The following is a 17,809-nucleotide window of genomic DNA, read 5'->3' as shown; positions in this document are numbered from 1 at the left end:
GAAAGCATTGTGGGATGCCTTAGTTGCTAGAGGAGAAGGCAATGCAGCTGCTCGAAAATCTCGGCATGATTTGTTGAAGAAAGAGTTTGAATCCTTTCAGTTTTTGGAAAACGAGACTCTGAATGATATGATCACACGTTTCTATCATTTGATTAGTGAGATGTGTGCTTATGGAGTTGTCTCTACTCAACAAGACATGGTGAGTAGATTTGCTGACGCCTTACCTCCAAAGTGGAGTTCTTTCATTGAGCTGTTGAAGCATACTGGAACTCTAGATCAAGTCAACATCTATGAGTTCATTCAAAGGCTGGAACATAAAAACGATGAAGAAATTAGGAAAGCAAGGCGTGCTCCAGCTCCTCAGAATACAGAAATGTATCTTCCAGGATTCGATGCTTTGGCAAGATCCGCTGCAGCTCAGCAACAGCAACCTAAGCTGCAGACTGCATTTGTGTCGAATACAAGTTCAAGTTCCTTTCCATTTCCTCAGTCAACAGCTGCTCCACCACAACCTCAATTCGATCCGAGGTCTTACATTCCTGTTCCAACACAGCCACAACCACAACCTCAACAACAACAACAGCAAGCTCACTATACAAGCAATCCTCAACCTCAACCCCAAAGTCATCACACAATCCGAGTCGACAACTCAAATCTTTCACACCTTAGTATTGAAGTTGCTAAGGAACATATGGAGATTATCAACACCATGGTCAGTGCTTACTGTGGTTTGGTAGCAGGTCAGCTTGGGAACATCAACATGACCAATGAAGATTATGATCAGATCGACAAGGAAGAAATGGAGTTGATGGATATTAAATGGGCTTTTGCTAGTGCGGTTAGAAGGGCAAAAGATTTCATGGCACGAACTGGAAGAACTTCGTTGGAAGGAAAGAAAAACACGAAGTATGGGTTTGATATTAATGCCGTCACGTGCTTTAACTGTGGCGAGAAAGGGCACTTTAAACGTGAGTGCACTCGACCAACAAAACACGGCAATCACAACCCTTTCAGAAACCAGACTAATGTGAATGCCCAACAAGAAAACCGTGAAAGGAGGATGGTGGCAGTGAATAACAATCAGGGACAGCCTGGAACTACCAATCACAATCGTGCTTTAGCTGTTCAAGCTGATGAAGGATGTGACTGGTCAGTGCAGTTTGGTGAAGGAGATCAGGGAAGTGGAACTGCCCTGTATGCTAAGGTCATCGAGCATGTTCATAAAGAAGAATCTTCTGGAAGCGATGACAGTTCTGGTTATTCTGGAAGTTCGGATGAAGAAGGCTCTGTTTCTGGGGATAATCACTCAGAGCCTGATGAGGAGGAAGAAGGTGAAGATATTCAGGATCTTCTGAATGAAGCTGATGAGCTTAAATGTCAGAAATCAATTCTGATTAGGAAGGCTGCTGCTACATCAACGGAAATGGAAAAGCTATTTTCTGAAGATGGAGCGTTTTCTTTTCAAACTGCCTTTATGGCAAATGGTTCAGCCTCTACTAGTCAGGTAAATTCTGAACCTCCTGCCCCTAGTATTTGTAACTCATGTGCTGAGATGAAGCTTGAATCAGAAAAGCTTCATAGTCATAACCAGAATTTGGTTATTGAACTGTCGAAATGCAAAGAGGCAAACATGGCTTTAACTCGGAATGAAAAAGAATTTAAATCTGTAATAGAAACATTAAAGAAAAATGTGTCCGAGGTTAACAAAGTAGTTTACCACAAGCAAGTGAGTATAAATGAATATATTAACATTGTGGAAGAAACTAAGAAACAATTAGCCATTGCCCAATGCGAACATGATGCGATCAAACAGAAGTTGGATAGTTATTCTAACTCCCAATTTGTGCTTGATCACATCATCGATGTTCAACAACTAAAGGGAAATCAAAAAGGCATAGGGTATAACAAATGTCCGCCCCCCTTGATGAACAACTATACCAAGATGCCTGATGAGGAAGAAATGCCTCGGTATGAACCCAGTGTGCCTCTTGATGTTGAGGAGTTTACTACTGGCCTTGGGTTCAAACCGGAAAATTCTTCAAACACAGCCTCTAAGGAACAAGAAACTTCACCATCCACGAAGCAAAGTCCTCCAATTATCGAGGACTATGAGACATCGGATGATGAATCAGAAGTGGCTGTAAGTGATCAGGATAAATCACTTAGCAAGATGAAAGGAGTAGATATTCCACGAGAGAATCACATCCTTTGTGATCCTGATACTCCTGAGGTTCCATCTGTCAAGAAGCAAGTGATTGATCCTGTCAAGGTTGATGAGACAGGTGTGTCTACTGTTAAAAGCAGTAATGTGTTGTACACTTTGGTTGGAGATAATAAAATCTACTCAGATCATGTTTTTCCAATTAAAAATGTAAATAAATCTTTGATTGACAAAGTCTTTGAAGACAATACAAACAAATTTTTGGGAAAAACACTTCCGGGAATTGTGGTAACACAATGTGATCCAATTCCTAAGGCTGAGATTAGGAAACAGTTTGGTAATCAAAAATCTCCAACCACTCAACAACCGACTGCTTCTAAGGGTAAACAACAACAACGAGCTCCAAAGCCAAAGGCTAAGGTTGAATCAAAAGGAGCTCGTTACATGAAGAAAGGAAAAGATGTTAAATTTGTAGCATCAAAAGGTACAGATAAAATTGAGACTTTTGAAAACAAATCAAACACTGATTTTGTACAACAAGTCAAGATTTTAAAACGTAACAGTGATAACAATTACACCCAACACACAAACGGGTGTGATGAAAGAGCAAGTACCTCAGGTTCTACAAGTTCAACATCTGGTAGTCGATCAAGTTCTCCTAAGTCTGTTGAAAGGAGAACTTGTTTCAAATGTGGAGAAATTGGGCACATTATCAGAAACTGCCCAAATGCTCCAAAGAAGAAATTGGTTGAAAAAGCTCCACCTGAATCAGTTCACCCTCAACGTCGATCAGTTTCACCTAAACATGATAAACGAACTGTAAAAGAACAAGAAACTAAACAACGACGTAAGAACATGAAAACTGTTGAAAAAGCTTTAAAATCTGAAGTTAAAACAGTGCAAAAGGAACCAAGTGTGTCACAACCTGTAAAACCAGAATCTTCAAAAACTGGTAGGCACAGACAAACATGGTTACCTAAGTCGGGTGACAATTCAGGGGGAGCAGTTGTTCTTAAAAATCATCAAGAGATCGAGCTCACGTTTCGTGATGCCAAGGGACGACCCAAGACCACTAAGGCTTGGGTCCCCATTCTCAACTGATGTGTTTAAATGACATGTGCAGGATGTTCTAGGAGGAACTATCAATAGTCATTGGATTGTTGATAGTGGAGCATCCAGGCACATGACTGGCGACTTACGGCTCCTGTATGACGTGAGAAATATTAGAGGAGGGTATGTTGCTTTTGCGGGTGATAAAGGTGGGTACATCACTGGAGAAGGAAGTATCTCCAATGGTATCGTGTGCTTTGATAAGATCAATTATGTGAAGCAAATTGATCACAATCTTCTGAGTGTGTCGCAAATCTGCGATAAAAAGTTCTCAGTGATTTTTGATGACACTGGCTGCTATGTGCTGAAACCTGGATTCAAAATTCCACAAGAATGGATTCTCTTATCGGCTCCGAGAGTTAATGATCTTTATATTCTCGATATGAGCCAGGCAATTACTACATCTGCACAAGTCACTTGCTTTGTCTCAAAAGCCACAGAAAAGGAGTCTATATCTTGGCACAGAAGAATGGGACACATTCACTTGAGAAAAATGAACCATTTGGTGAAAAATAATCTTGTGAATGGTGTGCCTGTAAGAAGTTTTCATCTACAAGATATCTGTGTCTCGTGCCAAAAGGGGAAGCAAACAAAGAAGTCTCACCCTTTGAAGAAAATCAACACTGTCAGCATGCCTCTCGAACGTCTTCATATGGACCTTTTTGGACCTATGAAGCACAAGACAACGTTTGGTGATGCCTATTGTTTAGTAGTTACTGATGACTACTCTAGATTTTCTTGGGTGTCTTTTATGGCACACAAGAGTGAAACTCCTGGCATCCTCAAGGATCTTCTCACTATGTTGGAAAATCTCTATACGTTGAAAGTGAAAAGGATCCGAAGCGACAATGGAACCGAATTCAAGAATCAAGTTATGGATGAGTTTTGTACTTCTAAAGGCATTCTTCATGAGTACAGTTCTCGTTATACTCCACAACAAAATGGTGTCGCTGAGAGGAAGAATCGGACGATTATAGAAACTGCAAGAACAATGTTAGTAGAGTCGGAACTCCCTATTCAATTCTGGGGAGAGGCTGTATCGGCTGCATGCTACACGTTGAACAGAGTTCTTACAGTAAAGAGACATGGCAAGACTTGCTTCGAACTCCTTCAGAAAAGGAAACCGGATCTTTCTTACCTTGAACCGTTTGGTGCTCCTTGTACTATGATTGAACCGGATGGAAAGTTTGGTGCAAGAGCTATCGAGGGTTTCTTCCTTGGATATGCTACTCCGAATTTTCGTGTTTGGAATCTAGCTACCAAGAAGATTGAGCTATGGAGCGAAGTTAGGGTTCAAAGGTACACGAGTCCTGTTAGGGCTCCGGGTGATCCGTGGATGTTCGATTATGATGGGCTATTTGACTCCTTTAATCTGCCAACCTTTGACGAAGAATCAGCAGTGGCTCGAATGTTGTTGGAAAGTGACAACGCTGCTGTCTCGCCATTGGTTAGACCTATTGTTGTTGACCCTCAAGCTTCTTCGTCAGTCAACAATATGGTTCAAAATGAGGTTTTTGAAGATGCTGCTGATTATAATGACTCTTCTGAAGATGATGAATATCATGATGCAGCCGAAGGATCTTCAGCTCCAGCTGCTCCTGTTTAAGGTGCCTCTGGTGATACACCTCATACGCAGAATATAGATACTGCTGAAGGGAATGCATCCACCTCTACCCACATTCCTGGTGTGGAGTTGGTTGTTGATCTTAATCTTACCAATTTGGGTATCAATGCTCGTGTGCCAGATAATCCTGAAATGCGGATTCACGATACCCATCCCCAGCAGAATATCATAGGAGATGTCCATCGCGGTGTGCAGACGCGTAATCAGCTGAGAAACAACCGGAATGCTGGTTTGTATTCAGCTATAAGAGAATCTGGTCAACAGAATGACTGGTCCTTCGCGTGTTACGTGTCACAAGAAGAACCAAAGTCGTGGAAAGAAGCATTGAAAGACAGTGCTTGGGTTGAAGCCATGCAGGAAGAATTACAGCAATTTCACAAGCTTGGTGTTTGGAAGCTTGTTGAAAAGCCTGAGAATTACAAGAAGATTGGCACTCGATGGGTCTTCAAATGCAAGAAAGACGACCGTGGAGTGGTTATTCGAAACAAAGCTCGTTTAGTCGTTCAAGGTTTTCGTCAGATAGAAGGGATCGACTATAACGAAGTCTATGCACCAGTTGCACGTCTGGAAGCTATTCGGATCTTTCTGGCTTATGCCTCATTCAAAGGATTCAAAGTTTACCAGATGGACGTCAAAAGTGCATTTCTACATGGTGTGGTTGAAGAAGAGGTATATGTCGAACAGCCTCCAGGTTTTGAAGATCCTGTTCATCCCGATCGGGTTTGGTTGCTCAACAAAGCTCTCTATGGTCTTCATCAAGCGCCACGAGCTTGGTATGCAACCTTATCTACATATCTGCTGGAGAACGGTTTTCGAAGAGGTCTTATCGATTGTACTCTCTTCATCAAAGAACAAGATGGAGATCTTCTTCTGGTACAGGTATATGTTGATGATATTATTTTTGGTTCTACTAATGATGTTTTGTGTAGGAATTTCGAGCGCATCATGCAGGATAAGTTCGAGATGAGTGCTATGGGGGAAATGAATTTCTTTTTGGGCCTACAAGTGCAACAAATGGAGTCTGGGATATTCATCCATCAGACTAAATATGTTGGAGACATCTTGAGCCGGTTCCAGATGTCCGATGCAACGCCCATTGGTACCCCATTGCCAACTAATCACGGAATAACTCCTGACTTGAAGGGTGAACCTGTTAGCCCTTCATACTATCGCGCGATGATCGGATCCCTTATGTACCTCACAGCATCAAGGCCAGATATAATGTACCCGACGTGTCTACTTGCCAGATATCAAGTTAATCCGAAGGCCTCACATCTTGCAGCTGTCAAAAGGATTTTTCGTTATTTGAAGGCTTACCCCGACACCGGTCTGTGGTATCCTAGGGATAATAACTTTGACTTGGTCGCATTCAGTGATTCTGATTTTGGCGGATGCAAAATCGACGGCAAATCCACAACTGCTGGATGTCAGTTTTTAGGAAATCGCCTAGTCACATGGCAGTGCAAGAAGCAGACATGCGTCGCTACTTCAACATGCGAAGCTGAATACATTGCTGCCTCAAGTTGTTGCTCCCAAGTTCTTTGGATTCAACAACAATTGCGGGACTACGGTTTTGAATTCCTAACTACTCCTATATACGTTGATAATTCTGCTGCTTTAGATATTACTAAAAATCCTGTGCAGCATTCAAAGACCAAACACATCGAAATCAAATATCACTTCATACGTGATTGCTTTGAGAAAAGGCTAATCGATGTTGTTAAGGTCCACACCGATGACCAACGTGCCGACCTATTTACCAAAGCATTTGACAAATCTAGATTTGACTTCTTATTATTGGTAAACGGCATTAAGGTCAAGCAAGAGTAAACCAATAACCGGAAAATCATTTTTGTAAATATCTTTGTGTGTTTTTAAATTTCTCTTAGTTTATTGATTTTAGGGGGAGTAAATCCAAAAATCTGAAAATCCAAAAACATCGAAAAATTTCAAAAACACAAAAACAATAGAAAATCAAAAAATGAGTTTCCTGGCGAGCAAAAGAGAAAATGATAGTACATCAGTGGTCTATCCAAACCTCTTTAAACCTTAAATGAAAAACGATAAGCAGCTCTATATAAGATGTATCGGTAGGCTCACAATTATTTTAAAGTGTGCAGGGTGATATAAACTTAAATCGACTGAAGACCAGGTGGGAACCATTCATTGGCATATGGTCTTAGTACCGAAATTTCGTTTGATAGATTGCCGAGGTTCTGAGATATTCGTTCTTTATGCTGCTTATCATCTGGGTATCATGGTTGTATCTTTTACCGAAAAATAACGGGGACGCAAGTCTAGATCTTCCATGATACTATACATACGTGTACATATTACATACTGCATTCGACCTCAATAAGTGATCAACAATCACATGTCCAAACAAATAAGTGATAATATATCACATTTATCCGGGTGTCAAGTTCGTCTCTCTGCTGTACGGAAGTACTGACCTGTTCACGGACTTGCACCTGTGCCCTCATGCATACGAAAATCAAGTTCCTCATCAATAAGTGATTATATCACAAAGGGCTTGTTTTCAAATCAAAATAAGTGAGTATCTCACAGTTTATACGGTCAAACAGATGATAATCGGTATACTCACCGGTAAGATGAACTCTCGTGCATACCTTGATACGGGAATGTGTCGTGATGTGGATGAACACCGGTCGGTAAGTATAAATCATACCTTAACGTATCCCCTCGCCATGATTACATCTGATAAGTTGAGCTTAAGTGGACAACAATACCGATAATTGGTATAGGATGCTTATCTTAATGTTAACTAACTGAACAACAAGAGTGTTTTGGCATGACCGTACACTGATATGATTCTCTTACCCTCGAAACTCGCAAAAAGAATGTCTGTATATAGTTATTTACTGCTTAACTTTTATTGTTTTTCTTTTAAACAGTTTCGTCGTTTGGTGCATATCAGCACGACATTAGCGGTGATGTCGTTTGATAACACTCAAAGGATTTTAAATTGTTGTCTTTTAATTTCAAAAATACCAAAAAGATTTTAGGCGTGTTTTAATATAAACTTTATAAAAGCCAAAAAGATTTTCTTTCTACTTTATTTTCGATCGTACGATGTTGGAGCTCGAGTCTTCGTTACCTGAAACCTGAACGAAAACCGAATTGACTAAATCTTCATAAACGGTCGAAATTTGCAAGTTTTGAAAGTTAAAGGCTAAAATTGACAAATTTATTAAACTTTCAAACTGTCGGACGGTGTTTGATTGTGACATGGTCATTCGTGTGTCACTTGTTTATGATTAACTATATTCCAAGCAGTTGTTCTCATTATGCGTTTAGATTTCTTGCATGTGCAGATTCTAAAGGCTAGGAGAACATGGTCGATGACAAGCTTTGGAATGAAGACACGACGAGAAGGCGCTCAAAAAAAAATGAAGATGATTGAGTTGCCGCTGGCCATCATCAACACCACAAGGATCTCACTTCATAAAGATCAAGTCATTCACGAGCATAACTCAAAGGGGAGCTTATGTTAAGGGGGAGTTTGTTAACACACTTCCTACATGATACGGGTAGTTTGTTGATACACTCTCTGCTTTCAAGACGTGAAGATTTTAAAGATCCACCGACATTGAAGACTTGAAAGGACATCATAGTTTTGGGAACTCGAAGACCAAAGACCGTCGAAGTTCGAGACGAGTCTACAACTATGGAAGATAAAGACAAAGCTACAGCCAAGGGGGAGTTTGTTGGTGCACTTGTGTCTGTACTTTGTCTGTATTCGGTCTGTATATAAACGATGTCCAAAGTTAGTCTGTAAGTTGATCAAGTCAACTATCCTCCTAGTTTGACTTGGTCAATCTGTTTGTAATATGCTAGTCTGAATCGAAGGATAGCCTCGAAGGATACTGTCGATCCTTCGAGGTAATCGAAAGATATGCTTCGAATTGTTGGACCTCGAAGGATCATCCTTCGAGGTCATTGCTGATCATTCGAACATGTTGTCATCGATAGATGATCCTTCGGACCATCTATCGGATCCTTCGACCAAGACCTGCTGTGTATGGGTATATATACCCATGCAGTGTGTTGTATTTCAGTGATGCACATAGACACAAGGCAGACACCAAGAGAGAGAACATCCGAGAGATAGAGAGGATACTCTGCTAAAAACACACACACACACACTTTGAGAGTTTGCAAACTGATTGTAAACATTGTGCTTGTAACCGGAAACTTTCTACGTATTAATACAAGTGGTGTTAATCGGTGAACTCTTGTGTGTTTGTTTCTCTACTTGCTTCATCCCGGTTTGCCTACTAGCTTGGATTCCGCACTTGCTAGTGGGTTAGTATAACAAGGTTTAGGTTCGTAATCCTCCGCGAAAAGGGACCTACACTGGTATAGGTGGATGAGCTTTTGTTGAAGCAACCTGAAGGAAACATACATGATTACCGCTAGAGAAAAACGTCACAACTAATCATCCAAGATCCATATAAAAAAAAGAATAAACATCCCCTGAGGCCTCAACTTAAACATAAGTAACAAACCACAACAAACATTCTTTAAAAACAAAAATTATGCAATTGGAGAACTCTTGAGCAAAGATGATGGATCCTAAGTTAAAAGCAACGATTAGAACTCATTTTGTGTTTTCTGGTACAATAGCTTTTTCTTCAAAAGGTGTTTTGATTACAACTTCTACGTACGTAATTTAAATGGAATTATGATCATATCTCATAAATGGTTCTGGATTGCATATTTGCATTCCCCTTAATACTTGAGCTTCTTGCAGGCTCAATAATACCTTTGTAATTCTCCACATTCTACACACCAACATCAATTTGGTTTAAGTTTACTTCGTAAGAGAGAGAAAGAGAACTGTTATGCTCGGACGACAATTTTGAGCAGATGGAACTAGTTTAAAACTGCTCGTAACCTCTACTTCTAGAAGCATTTTCTGATTTTGAGTGGTAAGTATTTTATTTCACAATGATCTGAAAGCTGAGATTAATCTAAATCGTAGTTAACTTTAAGGGGAACATAATTATATATAATTTGGCTCTTTTGTTATGATTAATCATCACTAGCCTTTTGCGATTGATCTTCAACAATGAAACAACCCTTTGCTTTAAGATTTCAACGACAATATCTGACAACAAAAATAATTCCAGAATTTTGTTTCTGTTTTCAAGAACAAACTCCTTTTGTTGTTAGAATAATCGAAACCAGCTGAGGCTTACCAGTTGGTCAAATCTTTGATCAATTTCTTGATTCAATTGGCCAATGATCACAAATAATCTCAAAATGATTTGTTGTTTGATTAATAACCTGCTATGATCGATGGCTTACAAGTTACATGTTTCCCCTGATCGATTTTCCGTAACCACTCTGAAACCAATGTTGGTAAATCTAACTCGTAGATCAAAATCAAATAAACATGATGATGATTTATTGCAAATTAAAATCTTTATTACGTACACAATTAATTGTTGATTGTATGACTTGTTTGACATTGTTGATAGAATGGTAAACTCCATTGATTCTCATTAATTCAATAATCTATATATAATACAAAGGGCTCTCCTCTACTATAGGATCAGATATTCACAATAATCATAATATCTTTAAAATTCTATAAGTCGGTAGTCTATTACACCCTCGCAATCGAAGCGAGAGGAGGCCGAATGCTGAGACTGGATCTGAAATCATCAAACATAACTCGAGGGAGACCTTTGGTGAAGATATCTGCTATCTATCTGGTAGCGTGAAGAGATGTGAAGAACAGGAACAATACCACGTTGCACCAAGTTATGAACAAAATGAATGTCCAGTTCAATGTGTTTGGTACGTTGATGCTGAACTAGGGTTGTAAACGAGCCGAGTCGAGCCGAGCTCGACCCGCCCGAGCTCGGCTCGAACTCAACTCGAGCTGGCTCGGCTCGAGCTCGAATTTCAAATCGGGCAGAAATTTGAGGCTCGAGCTCGACTCGATTAAAATTCGAGCTAGCTCGGCTCGGCTCGATCTAGCTCGAACTAACAAAGAATCGCAAAATTTACTACATAAAAAGCCCTAAAAATGATTTTTTTCATAGACTAAGGGCCATAATTGCAATTTTATTTAACCAAATGGCTAAATATGCAAGTATAAATTGTTAACTCACTTTGTACACTTTCTGTACCTTCTTTTATAGGGAAGATACTCCCTTAGTTTTTGTCTTCTGAGCGATGTGGGGCAAAAAAATGAAGGATGTAAACCTTGACGAGTTGGCTCACGAGCTCGCGAGCCGAGCCAAGCCAAGCTCGAGCTCGGCTGGTAGCTGGCTCGTCTACAACCAAGCCAATTTCGAGCGGAGCTCTTTTGAAACTTTTTTCGAGCGAGTTTCAAGCGAGCTGCGAGGTTCAACAGTTGAACCGGATTACCAGAGATATACACGACACTAATATTATCACAATAGACAATGCCAGCTTTTGGTAACGGAAGATGTAACTCGAATAGAAGGTTTCGTAACCAGCATAGCTCAGCTACTACAATAACAACGCCCCTGTACTCGGCCTCGGCACTAGATCTAGAAACAACTGCCTGACGTTTCGATGACCAGGACAAGAGATTGGAGCCTAGATATAGGCAGTAACCAGATGACGAATGACAGGTGTCAAGGCAACCGGCCCAATCTGCATCAGTGTAGCCACGGAGGGAGAAATCTGTAAGTGGTCCAAGCGTAAGACCATGAGAGGACGTGCCCTGAAGATAGCGAATCATGCGTTTCAGTGCATTCTAGTGATCAATACGCGGGGAGTGCATGTGCATACAAACCTATTGGACTGCGTAGCTTATGTCAGGTCTAGTGAATGTGAGATACTGTAGGGCCTCAACAAGGCGACGGTAGCGTGTAGGGTCATCAAAAATGGTAGCGTAAGACCATAAGAGGACGTTTCCTGAAGATAGTGAATAATGCGTTTCAATGCATTCCAGTGATCAATACGCGGGGATTGCATGTGCATACAAACCTGCTATACTACATAGCTTATGTCAGGTCTAGTGAATGTGAGATACTGTAGACCCCCAACAAGGCGACAGTAGAGTTTATGTCAACTTGTGTAGCAACTGGTTTACATGAGTGCATACCAGCCTGGTCAATGGTATCCATAGCATAGCTCTGTTAGGATAGTTTTGCTGATGAGTCACAGTAATGCCTAGAAAATGACTCATTAGCTAATCTCTTCATGAGCATAACCCGTAATGCATCATGCGACGTGGTTAGAATTATATCATCAACATAAATAAGCAGATAGGCAATGTCACATCGATGATGATAAATAAATAACGAATTATCACATTTGCTATGTTGAAAACCAATGTGCAAGACAAAATCAGTAAACCGCTAGTACAAGACCCAGGGGGCCTGTTTCAAATCATATGAGGATTTCTTTAGCAAGCATACATGATCCGGATGATGACGATGACGAAACCCCATGGGTTGATACATGTATACTGTTTCACTCAAATTTCCATGCAAAAACGCATTTGTGACGTCCAGTTGATGAATAGGCCAACACTGAGATAGAGCCGGTGTCAAAACTGTCCTCATGGTAGCTGGTTTTACAACTGGACTAAAAGTTTCACCACGGTCAATGCCAACCTGTTGAGTGCTGCCATCACATACCAAACAAGCTTTATATCGTTCCAAAGGGCCATCGGACCTGAATTTCTGGAGAAATAACCACATGCTACGTATAAAATGCATGGCTGGCACACGAGGGACTAATTCCCAAGTCCTGTTTTTTTAATAGGGGCAATGAATTCAGTAGTCATGGAGCTTGACTGGCTGCATAATTCTGAGCAGGCCGTGGGCCGAGAATTCCCTGACCTGGGTTAGTGGGTTTTACGGCAGTCGGGTACGGACATGGGGAGCTATCCATGGTGCCCATTGTTGCGGAGAGTAGGTTGGTTGCGGACCGGCCCAAGTGAGATACGGAGAGGGCCACAGCTGAACAGCAGTTTGTGGGGAGTAGGTGTAGCCGCCGCGTCCCCTGGTGGAGTTGTTCAGATCGTGGCCCCGACCTCTGCCACGGCTGCGGTTGTCTTGCGAGTCGTTACGTTGTTCTTGTGAGCGACTAAACGAATTTCCTTCGGCTGTGGCATTAACTAAGAGCAGTACCTGCAACTAGGGGTGTTCATCGAATCGAATATCGAATTTTCTAATTATTCGAATCGAATTGTTTGAATAATTTTTATTTTCCTTGAATTCGTATTCGATTCGAATTCGATTAAAACCTGTCGAATTCGATTCGAATTCGTATTCGAATAAAAAACCCAATTCGTATTCGATTCGTATTCGATTAAAATTTCGAATCGAATTCGAATAAATTCGATTTAATTCATATTCTTTAAAACATGTAAAAACTATCAAAATGAAACATAAATTTTAAAGCAGCCATAAAGCACGATGTCACATTAAAAAGTTTCAAATAAAGTATCACAAGTCTAAAATTCAAAACGAGAAGTCGGGAATAGCCACTCCACATTACAAGTTAATATTTTTATGGTTAGAAATCAATTGATAGATTTGTTACTTAGGTTTTACTTATGGGTCATGGAGTGGGTATGGTATGGTAATGGGTAATTTTAATACTTGGAAAAAATTTGAAAATAATTTATAGTATAGCTTAATAAAAGTTATATATGAATTATATATAAAAATAATAAATAAAAATGTATAATTTTTATTTGAATTTTAAATCGAATCGAATTTGAAATTATAAATTTGTATTCGATTCGTATTCGATTTACTTGACTCGAATTGAATCGAATTCGAATTCTTATAATCGAAACGAATTCTTGATAACCGAATCGAATTTAAACGAATTTCGAATTTTTCGAATTCGAAACGAATCCTGAACACCCCTACCTGCAACCTGTGTAGCTTGCTTAGCTTGGTTAATTTTGCGGGTTTCAGCCATACAAAGACGAGACCGTGTTTCATAAAAGTCAGGTAAGGGTTTCGTCTGTTGTATGATTAAAGCGATACTTTCGTATTGTTCCGTGAGGCCGGTATGAACCTGTAGCACCAGTTGTTCATCCGTTATAGTAGATCCAACGTTCATAAGTTGGTCATAGATAACTTTCATAGCTTGACAATACGCAAACATGGAATTGAACTGATCAAGACGGGTGTTGGCGAACCGATTATTGTGGTCTATAGTCCGTGTGGCCTTGTTGTCTTGGAAGAGGTTAGAGAGAGCAGTCCAAGCATCGAAAGCTGTGGTGTTCGGCTTCAGAATTGTGTGGAGAAGATCCTGGGAGATCGTCCCGTAAATCCATTGTAAAACAATGGAATCAAGACGCTCCCATGATTCAAAAGGAGTGGTCTTGTCTTTGTCTTTATCTTTATCTTTGTCTGTGTCTTATCACTTATCAGACGAGGTAGCAGAGGAAGTCCTAGGCTGAAGATGATCATAAACCAGATACACCTTGCATTGTACTTTGAATATCTCCGACCATGAGGTATAATGGCCTGATTCAACGTCTAAAGTGATGGGTATAAGTTCTCGGATGTTGGTCACGGTGACCGCTGGGTGTAGAGGAGTAGCCATAGGGAATAGAATGAAAGAGAAAGAGGCTGTGGAAAAGAAGCTGGGAAAAAATTATGATCGGAATTAGGGGGTAGCGGCGCAAGGAGAGGGCAGTAGGGTTAGGATCGTAAGTTTAGGTTTGATACCATGATAGAATGGTAAACTCCCTTGATTCTCATTAATTCAATAATCTATATATAATACAAAGGGCTCTCCTCTATTATAGGAAGAGATATTTACAATAATCATAATATCTTTACAATTCTATAAGTCGGTAGTCTATTAATTGTACCCTATATATTTAAATTCTAAACCTGTGTGTGGGAAACGTCGCAACGCTTCATATGATAGCTAGTGCCTTCGCATCTTTCTTCCTATTTTCCTTTAGCCGTCCTTTATTTTTATCCTCAACAAGAAAGTCAGTTTCAAGAAATTCTTAGATGTCATGAGAACGGAGTAATGTCTTCAACCTTACACTTCAAAACTCATAGCTATCACATGTGAGGACTTAAATATGGGGCTGCATTGCACCGATGCACTACTTACCATTAACGATTCGATTGAGAGGATAAAGGATGCCTCACAGAAACTCTTGAAACCATAAGCTCTGAAACCACAATGTTGAAATATCAAAATATACACACTTGATATGTGCTGGAAGAAGTTATCTTTATTCATCACAATACAAAGCTTAAACAGGTAAGATAATGACAACGGAAAGCAACAATTTGAAAACAGAAATGTAACAAACTGCATTTATTTCAGAAACTACAAGAGTGGCTACTTATGGCTTGAATAGTTCTTTAACATCGGCACTTCTGAAAACATGTACATCCTTCCAACATCTTTTAGTGGCTACTTATGGCTTGAATAGTTCTTTAACATCGGCACTTCTGTTTAAAGTAACAGGAAGCCTAAGCCAAGACTCCATACACATGTGGCAATAGTCGAGGTGCGACAAGTAGCTCAAGTGGAGTAGCTTTTTGACTAGTTAGTCCTGGACTTTCTGTCATCTCAATCTGCTCATTTGATGGATTTTGGAACTCAAATCCATGAATTAGGCTGGCCAGTATCAACTGCATAGCTTCAAAAGCAAAGGAGATCCCCGGGCATATTCTTCTACCACTTCCAAATGGAATCAACTCGAAATGCTGTCCCTTCACATTGATTTCTTTTTTGGTTGTCAAGAACCTCTCAGGTCGGAACTCAAATGGATCAGTCCAAATTTGTGGATCGTGATGAATCTTCCAAATATTTACAAAAAGGCGAGTGCCTTTAGGGACAGTGTAACCGCCTACATTGCAGTCTTCTGTAGATTCATGAGGAACCGAAAGGGCCGCAGCTGGATAAAGACGCATTGTCTCTTTGATAATGGCTTGAAGATAGACCAAATTGTTCATGTCTGACTCTTCAACTTTTCTATCTCTTCCAACATAGTTTTCAAGCTCTTGTTGGGCTTTTTTTAACACCAGCGGGTTGTTGACTAGTAAAGCTAAAGCCCATGTTAGAGTCACTGTTGTCGTGTCAGTAGCTGCTACAAATATCGCCTATGAGGAAAAGAGAAAGAAACAAAGAAAATATAAAATTTGATTACAGTCAAATTATTTTGGTGCAACTGAAGGAACATTTAAAAGAAAAGAGTTTTTGCCCATCTAGAGTCACTCTTGTCCTCTCAATTCTATTAAGAAAAATCATATTTATTATTTTGTTTGAATTGTTTTTTTTTTTTTTTTCATTTCTGTATTTAGCTTGTTTTTGTTTAGCGGATTATTTCTTTTTCAAGTTACATATTCTTTAATTAGAGCTAGAATTGTTTTTAAGAAAAGTCGTATTTCTAACCCGAGCCAAATCTTGCCCATTCAAATTTGACTCAATCCAGATTTCACCCATACCATTAATTTTTCATCCGCCACTAACGGTCATAGATAGAGATCATACCAAGCATGTTGCTTTCACAATCTGTTCAGTGCTGAAGCCATACACTTCCTCCTTTACTTCTTCCTTAACATGGGATAACAATGCAGCCAGGAAGACTGCTTGGTGTCTGCTCTCTTCTTCCTGCATTGTAGAAGTAGAACTCATCTTCTTTTTATGGTCTTCTAGCCATCCATTAACTACAATATCTATCTCTAGCGCCGTCTTCTTCATCTTCTTCTCATACCCTCCTAAATCTAACCACCTCAACCATGGAATGGCATCTGATGGAACAAACGCTCCAAACAGGTCCACAAACCGCCTAATGGCCTTTAGAAACTCTTCTCTATTTTGTTGACCAGATGAAAAATGATCGCCAAACAACATCCTTACAACCATGTTCACAATCAAGTTTCCAAACCATTCTTTCATGTCAACCATTACGGTTTCAGAAAACTCTTTATTTCGAACCCAACTTCTGTAGATGTCTATTATGGATGACTTCACTTCAGAGACGCGAATATGTGCAAGCATTTGAAGGCGATGTTGAGACACCAGCTCATGCACAATTATCTTTCGAATATGACGCCAGTATGGTCCATATGGTGCAAAGCCGAAATTAGCATAGTTGTAGCCCATTAGCTCGCTTGCCAAGGCTTTTGGCCGGCTAGCAAAGACTCTATCATTGGTAGTTAAACACTCTTTAGCCATCTCAGAATTGCTAACAACTAGAACTCGATGGACACCAAGTTTAAGAGTGAAAACTGGTCCAAACTTGTCCGCCATAGAACCCAACAGTCTGTGAGTAACTTTGGAACCAGCTAAAAGATGCAAGTGGCCAATTATGGGCCATGATCCAGCAGCTTCTGGTGTTCTCGCTCCCAACCCGTTGTTGATCCTACTACTAAAGATAAAAAAACATAAAATACTGGCAACAAAGATTACTAGTGGTAAAAGTAAATCCATTGCAAACTATTGGAACAATGTAAGATGTACAGAAATTGGAGATGATCAAAGACTATATGTAGTGTGTAGAAGGGGCAACAAAGTCACTGCACATTCCAATAAGTTATTAACAATTCAAATTTCATAATATGACGCCAATCAAATGCTTCAGTCAGTTTTCATCGAGAAAGGTTGACTTGTAAATTGTTCAAATAACTCAACAAAATCTATTAATTAAAAATATTGTCATTTCGGGTGGCAGTGGCTTTTGTCTAATAGAGAAAAAAACAGGGTTCAAATCCTGACATAGTGTATAATCAGGATTTCTTTGAGTAGTTTAGAAGTAAAAGACGGAACAATGTAGCTTTTGCCGTTCAAAAAAATTAAAAATATTAAATGGTCGCTTAAAAAAAGTGGAAATATTTAACTAGTTATTAACAATTGGGGTTGGTGGCGAAGTGAGAGAACCAAAGCAAATTAGGAAGGTCATGAGTTCAAGT

At 39.9% G+C, this 17,809-nt stretch overlaps 1 protein-coding gene across 1 annotated transcript; it reads right to left on the bottom strand.

The window, feature by feature from the left end:
* Positions 1 to 15,100: 15,100 nt before the first annotated feature.
* LOC110878139 (cytochrome P450 CYP82D47) lies at positions 15,101 to 17,335 on the bottom strand. Its single transcript, XM_022126398.2, has 2 exons — positions 16,389 to 17,335; positions 15,101 to 15,997 (listed from the first exon to the last, which is right to left on the bottom strand). Exons 1-2 carry the CDS (start codon positions 17,328 to 17,330, stop codon positions 15,365 to 15,367), a joined length of 1,575 nt encoding a protein of 524 aa, XP_021982090.1. The 5' UTR covers positions 17,331 to 17,335; the 3' UTR covers positions 15,101 to 15,364.
* Between the last annotated feature and the right edge of the window lie 474 nt (positions 17,336 to 17,809).

This window comes from Helianthus annuus, chromosome 12 (genome assembly GCF_002127325.2).
Source record: "Helianthus annuus cultivar XRQ/B chromosome 12, HanXRQr2.0-SUNRISE, whole genome shotgun sequence".
NCBI lineage: Eukaryota > Viridiplantae > Streptophyta > Magnoliopsida > Asterales > Asteraceae > Helianthus > Helianthus annuus.
This window is presented reverse-complemented; position numbering and strand designations above follow the sequence as displayed.